Source organism: Tarenaya hassleriana, unplaced genomic scaffold (genome assembly GCF_000463585.1).
Source record: "Tarenaya hassleriana unplaced genomic scaffold, ASM46358v1 Cleome11, whole genome shotgun sequence".
NCBI classification, from domain to species: Eukaryota; Viridiplantae; Streptophyta; class Magnoliopsida; order Brassicales; family Cleomaceae; genus Tarenaya; species Tarenaya hassleriana.
In genome coordinates this window covers 3,150,264-3,157,321 of record NW_010961290.1, presented here as the reverse complement: position 1 = coordinate 3,157,321, position 7,058 = coordinate 3,150,264, and the positions used below count along the sequence as shown (strand labels likewise).

Here is a 7,058-nt window from a genome sequence, read left to right as displayed (position 1 = left end):
AGGGAAAGAATATATTAAAAAAAACATTATTGTAAAGTGTTATATAAACCATTGGAGATTACAAAGCTGATTAAATTTTTTTAGTCGGTCCTGTTTAAAACAATGAAATTTAGTGAATATTGTATTTTTTTTTTGTATGCATGGGTATTATTGTATCTTATACTAGAGAATACCCGACGTTATTTCAATCGCAATATGTTAATACCATCACATCAGCAATTTTATTTTGTTAATATCAATAGAATGATTATATGGGATAGAGTTTAGATAAATAAGTTAAAACTGGTCTTTAATTCAAATATATATAAAAACCTTAGAGTGAAATTTAGGATGAGATTATCTTGAAAATTTATTTTTATTTTTTATTTTTTGTCAAGAAGATTTTGCAAGTTCTGTCTATATTTGCGGAAGAGTTGGACCAAAAAAAAGAAAAAAAAAATACGGCATAAAATAAAACTATATTTGATGATACATAGAAACTTCCTAAAGAAATAATGTATTTTATAGCTAATTGAAAAACGATTTCAAATATATTTTATATTTTTAAGACTTCGAAATTAACATTTAGTTTTTTATTTATTGAAAAAATACAATTTTTTTTTTCAGGAAAAAAAAGCATATACGAATATTTAACTAGTGTTTGAGTTCGCGTGTGGCATTTCGAACAGAGAGGGTTTTGACCAGAATCAACCTGAGAGAAGTGCGAAGGATAAACTCATCTCCAAGCTGATCTCAATTCAAATCCCTTGCGAGCAAGAATCTCTAAAACCCTAATTACACTCTCCGATTTCGGTTTCGGGATCTGGAAGAGGGGGGAAGGGAGGATTGGTAGGAGATGGAGATGGATTTGGAGCCGAGGGTGAAGCCGTTGCCGTACAAGGTCAAGGCGATGTCGCGGGAGTCGCCGTCGCAGAAGGCGGGTCAGGTTCTTGAGACTGATCTTCGTTCGCATTGGTCCACCGGAACCAACACCAAGGAGTGGATCTTGCTCGAGCTCGAGGTACTGTTCAAGATCTTCTCTTTCTCTCTCTCTCGCTCGCTCTGTGTGTACGTACGCGTTCGTGGGATTTTTCCGTCGACGAGTGTTTCGTTGATTTTGCTTCTTTTCTTGTCGGTGGGGTTTCTTGCTTCGCGTTCGTTGAGAATTTGTACATTGGGTCGTAGCGTGGAACGAAGATTTCTAGGAAAAAAAACACTGGAGTGATGTAGACGTACACTTAGAAACTTTTGTCAAGATAGTTTTAGGAGTTGTTCATCTTTTGTTTGAGAAAGTTTTGGGCTTCGTTGTAGTGTGGATTGACTTTGGAATAGAGCGGAGGCATGCCATGGTTTGGTTGGCCACAGAGAACTTAGTGTGTGACATTGATGAAAGATTTAAGAAAAATAGGCTGAAAAACGTATCAAAGTAATTGCCGTGTTAATGTTTCACTCTGTGAGATCGAATATTGTACATACAGTGTTAGTATGAGCTCTCACCTCTTGGGAATGGTGTGAAGCCTTGTGCCTTTTTCGGAACTTCGTTTCATTTTCCGCTTTCACCATTAAACATTTTACAATTTTGGTATACAGTTCTCTTAATTAAAAAAAAAAACAAATGGAAAATACGCATTTCTTGAAGTTTGTTCTTGTATGGATATGTGTCATAAGTTAGAGCAAGAAGTACTTTATATTTCTTTTTATCTATCCGTTTGATTATTTTCTTAGTTTCTGTTGTTATTGTAATTTGGACAAGGATATTTTGTTATTTCTTGGAGAAAACTGTAAATTAACTGGATACGAAAACATCTTAATGACTACGCTAGATTTCATGGTGTACCTTATCAAACTTTTAAGCAAACATGGTTTCTGCTGTTCGCCTAATTTGCTCCGAAGACACAGTAGTGTGACTGATATGACTCCCTTGTAATTATTGTGTTTTTTATGATTATATTTTCATTTCATCCTACCACGTGCGAAATGTAATCTTCATTTTTTTCTTCTTTTTGCAGGAACCTTGTCTGTTATCACACATACGCATATACAATAAGTCTGTGCTTGAATGGGAAATAACTGTTGGATTACAATATAAGGTAGATGCATAATTGTAGTTGTTGGAATTGCAACAGATTGTGCCATGTAAGAACTGTTGTGATGATTTGGGTTTTTTTGTTCCAATTCTTCTAATAAAAGCTCAGAATCTGAGTTAAATCAAACAGAAAAGGGTTTCTGTAGGTTCACATCCATTTACATTTGGATGAATAATCATTTTATCTTGCTTTGTGTTCTTTGAACAACTCCAAGCCTAACTGGTTTAAGTATACAACTATACCATGCTCCTTACTCCTAAGACTTTCATTTCTTAATTTCTGATTTCTCCATTCATGTGGAGACTTTCATTTCTTAATTGTTTGCACAACATCCTGTACATTATGTTGACTAGCTTTCTTTAGCAGCCAGAGTCATTTGTTAAGGTCCGCCCTCGCTGTGAAGCACCCCGACGCGACATGGTTTATCCTGTGAACTACACTCCTTGTCGCTATGTTCGAATATCTTGCTTACGCGGTAACCCAATAGCCATCTTTTTCATCCAGGTAAGTGCTAAAAATTAATAGAGAAAATTTGCATGTATGCCCCACGGTCTGAACAAGAGAAAATATTTATGACGATCTTAGAACTCTTGCTTTGAGAATTTAAAACAATAGAGCTGCTGGTAACATGCAAGAAAACAATTTTAGTTGAATACTTCAAGGCATGCTTTCTTTTGGGATCATATTAGGATATTGATTTTGTAGTAATACATCAGAAAGAGTGACCATGGACAAAAAATCTGTTGTAGAGTAGATTATTATGATGATTTTTAAATTTGATGGTGCAACATGGAAAATGTATTTTTTCGGTTCAGGAATTTTGTCTGTTGCCATTTTGCTTTCCAAAGTTATTTCTTAAGGCTTTTCTACTTAAGCTGTTATGTTTCCTTTTATTGCGTTAACGTTTAGGCCGATTTTGTATTTCTTAGACTTAATTTCCTCACTCTTGCGTAGCTTATTGGGATATCAATTCCTGGGCTTGAACCAGAGTTCCAGCCTGTTGTAAATCACTTGCTGCCACATATTATTTCACATAAGCTAGATGCTCATGATATGCATCTTCAGGTGCGATCTCTAAAGTTTCTTGTGTATAATGTTTTCGTGTATGGCATTTATTGTGTGAATTTATCTGCATATTATCTGATTCCAGCTACTTTATAGTTTCTTCAAGACATGACAAGGCGATTGCGTACTTTCCTCCCCCAACTCGAGGTAACTTATACATCTTTCTTGAGTAATACCACTTTTTGTTTCTTGGTGGATTGGGGCTGGAACATGCATTTTCTTTTCTCTCTGTTTTATTATGCTGCTTGTTGTTTCACAGGCAGACCTTTGCGGCTTTCCAGATGACGTTGATTCTAATCTACGTTTTCTTGCTATGCTTACTGGTCCATTTTACCCTATCCTCCAGGTTATAAATGAGAGGTTTGTTGTCTGCTTTTAGATTCTGTCAATTTAAGTGCATGTACTTACACGTGGACGTGGTATATGGATGATTAATATATATCCTACCTAGTAAACCCTATATTGATTCTTATAGTATGAAATAGTTAGTTATTTTCTTTTTCCTTTTTCCTTTTGTTCTTTCTTTGTTTTTTTCCTTATCTATATGCCACAGACATGTTTCCTCCTTGTTTTGGACTGAGAAAATAACGATGGAGAACAATTCAAGTTCTATCTCTGTATTGAAGCCCCATCTTGATTGTTTAGCCAGCTGTACCTGCAAAATTGAAGTTACCACATTAGAACAGAACATTTTGAGTTGTCTTGTAATGAAGTACCAGCTAAGCGATTTAGTTTGTCGTATCCGCAAAATCGAAGTCACCACAATATGGGGTCTAATGATACTTAATTGTCCAGAGAAACTGGAAGATCTGCTGCCAGTGTTGTTACTGTTTCTTCTAACTTCGAGGTACTCGCATCATTTTTCTTTCCTTCAATGACTTCTGGGCAGTTAGGTTTATTCATTACATTCTCTCCATGCCGTTTGTTGATTTATATTTAAGCAGAAAGATTTTCACCTTAAGCAAGTTCTAGGTAGCAGGTCTTTTATGGTAAGCAAGTTTTTGTTCCTACTCCGATATCTAAAACAATCAGCCTGTTTGTTTGGCTTGGTGTGCTTTGCTCTCCACTGGTTTATACAAATTTATCTTTTACACATGTAGTTATGTTTTCTGCCATTAAGAATAAGTTGGCAGCTGAGTTTATATCATTTTGGATTAATTATGAATGTAAACTAGCTTTTCACTCACATACATTAGATGGGCAGTCATTTTATCCAAAGCTCGTATGCCCTCAGTTAAGAACTAAAGTTCTGCTTTCGGTTGAAAACAAGATGAAAATATGTACTTCCCTACTGACTTTTTTCATTTTTTTTTTCTCTTCCTGTAAGGGCAGCCTAGAAGGTCACGTGGCACTTCATTTGTTGCTTTATCTGCGTCGAATTCAGCTGTCTTTCGTTCCGATGCCATTCTTATGCTTCTACGAAAGGCTTGCAAAGATCCTGATCTGAGAATTGTTTGTAGAATGGTGATTGATTTTTTGTATGCATTTTTTTTCTGTTTCAGTAGGAATTGTTTATTGGTATCTAGAATTGACTTTATATGTGCACTAATTTATCCAGGCGGCTAAAATCCTACAAAAACTTAGTGTATCTGTTGTGCAAGAGGATCCCACCTGTACTGGTGTTGCATCTACATCAGAAGAGGATGCATCAAAATCTGAAATTTGTTCTCCTGATGACAAAGCCGATTATGCAAGCTTGTTTGGGGAAAAGATTACGATGCTTGTCTCTGATTTCGATAGTAGCATTATCAATATCTTGGACATAGCAGCAGTGGAGGAAGGAATTTTACATGTTCTCTTTTCCTGTGCTGCACAGGTTAGTTATCTTTGACAGTAAAGGTCTTTGTCAGTATTTGTCTGACTCCTGTGGCATCTGCTTTTAAGATGTTAATATTGATCTCTCTCACTTCTGCAGCCTGTGCTTTGCAGTAGATTGTCAGAAAAACCTTCCAATCTCTGGTCTGCACTACCTCTCGTGCAAGCATTGTTGCCTGGTAGATTATTCTTTTTTCAGTTGCCTGGACTCTTCTCATAATATGTTTGGTTTCTTACTCAGTCAGTGGTTTCTGGAGGATGATTGTGTAATAGTTCGATATGACTATTTGCAAATTTTCCTACATTGCTTGCTTAATAGACTTACTTTCTGTATGCTGTATGTCTTTTTCTCTAGTTGTAATCCATTCATGCTTCTCCATTAATGCATTAATGGGGTTTCTCATCAATCTCTCTGACACTCTTTTTCCTCGGGTCAGCACTTCGTCCTCACGGAAGCAGCTCTTCTGATAACATAACTGATTTTTCTTTGTGGGGGCAAGCTTATGTTCAGCAAGCCTTATCCCAGGTTGCATTGCGGAATTTGTTGCCACTGATTATATTCTTTTCCTGGCAGATGATGAATATGTGGTGGAGTTGTATTTTCTCGGATTCAATTCTGACGACCTGAATGGTTCTTATTTCAGATTGTTCTGATGTCATCTTCACCATCATACCGTTCTCTTCTTCAGGCTTGTGCTGGCTATCTTTCATCTTTTTCACAATCTCATGTCAGTTCTTTCAGTCTTCTAAACTGTTTTTTCTATCTTATCTCATATTTAGTGTCTGTGTGCGGTAATTGTAGAATAGTATGCTATATGTTATCGTTGTGCTTATTGTTTAATAGTTTCTCCTTGTAGACACTTGGGTAGAAGAATCGAAGCATGTAGAAAGTAAAGCCTTTAAGTTCGGAAATAGTGCTGAAAATAAGGGCTTGTAATAGAGAGAGTTTCCTCCTTGTTCTGTGAACTTGTTTTATCCCAATTTTCTTATTTATGCAATTTATCTGTGTCCATTACAAGTTTGTCTTGTAGTGGAATCTGTAGGGAAGTAAATACCTCGAGAAACTTGTGAAATGTGTCATGCCTGACTTGTACAACACAATGAATAATGTGGTAGGAGTAAATGAATAATCTGTCATGTCTAAATTTCTCTTGAACGCAACTTTAGTCAAACGATTTTGGTGTATAGAAATTGGCTGGCGGTAATCTGGAAGCTTTGAACCTGGTTCTGTTAAATTGCATGTATTTGTCCTTCTGAGAGTGCAATCAAGGGGAAGTTGCGTTTGTGGAGATGCACTGCTTATAACAGTAACTTTTTTGCAGGCTAAGGCTGCATGTATTCTGATTGATCTGTGTTCTTCCATTCTTGCACCTTGGGCAGCACAAGTGATTGCGAAGGTTCAGCTGCAGTTCTTTAAGTGCAATATTTATATTGATTTTTTTTTTCACGATTATTGTTGTTTTATAGATACTTTGAATTGTTGTGACAACTAGCTTTATTCTGTTTCAGGTTGATCTTAGTGTAGAGCTTCTGGAAGATCTTTTGGGTACAATCCAGGTTTATTTACACCCTTTGTATTTTCTCCCTATGATATTTGCATGGATTTTCATCGTTATTGATATTATTTATGACGAGCTGATAGAAGAAATTGTATTAAGATAGTTAGCTCAGAGAATCCCGTCCTTGTATTCTGTACTTGCTTAGTGGGCAATTCTGATAATATGATGCAAGTGTTCATGCATAGTTGCATGTCTGCTTACAATTTCACAAGCTTTATGTGATTTGTCTTATATGCATCTGCTCCAACACTGATCCATGGAATGCTATTATATGAATTGAAGACGAGTTCGTTTTCAGGGAGCTCGTCAATCAATGGCTTCTGCACGTGCTGCCCTCAAATACATTGTGCTTGCTCTGTCTGGGTACATTGACAATATTCTGGGGAAGTACAAGGTACCTCAACTTATTCCAGTGTTTTCCTATATTAGAGAAAACATGAATTAATCAAATATTTCTGGAGCTTGAATATTCAGTGTAATATATTATACTAGTTTGATCAGATTACATGTTATTGTTATCTTGCCCCCCCCCCCCCCCACAAAAAAAACAAAA

At 36.2% G+C, this 7,058-nt stretch overlaps 1 protein-coding gene across 3 annotated transcripts in view; it reads left to right on the top strand.

The window, feature by feature from the left end:
* Positions 1–667: 667 nt before the first annotated feature.
* LOC104805731 overlaps positions 668–7,058 on the top strand; it is a 14,435-nt gene continuing 8,044 nt past the window's right edge. The window contains exons 1-15 of one of the 3 annotated variants that reach the window (XM_010530385.2): positions 668–1,000; positions 1,989–2,069; positions 2,433–2,570; positions 3,021–3,131; positions 3,228–3,278; positions 3,391–3,491; positions 3,927–3,978; positions 4,464–4,595; positions 4,690–4,947; positions 5,047–5,125; positions 5,384–5,472; positions 5,591–5,674; positions 6,269–6,343; positions 6,456–6,503; positions 6,804–6,899. In XM_010530385.2, the coding sequence (XP_010528687.1) occupies positions 836–1,000; positions 1,989–2,069; positions 2,433–2,570; positions 3,021–3,131; positions 3,228–3,278; positions 3,391–3,491; positions 3,927–3,978; positions 4,464–4,595; positions 4,690–4,947; positions 5,047–5,125; positions 5,384–5,472; positions 5,591–5,674; positions 6,269–6,343; positions 6,456–6,503; positions 6,804–6,899 (1,560 nt within the window). In that variant the 5' untranslated portion in view covers positions 668–835. Of the gene's footprint in view, positions 1,001–1,988; positions 2,070–2,429; positions 2,571–3,020; positions 3,132–3,216; positions 3,279–3,390; positions 3,492–3,926; positions 3,979–4,463; positions 4,596–4,689; positions 4,948–5,046; positions 5,126–5,383; positions 5,473–5,590; positions 5,675–6,268; positions 6,344–6,455; positions 6,504–6,803; positions 6,900–7,058 lie in introns of those variants that run through there. The other 2 variants (XM_010530384.2, XM_010530386.2) reach the window with 2 other exon arrangements.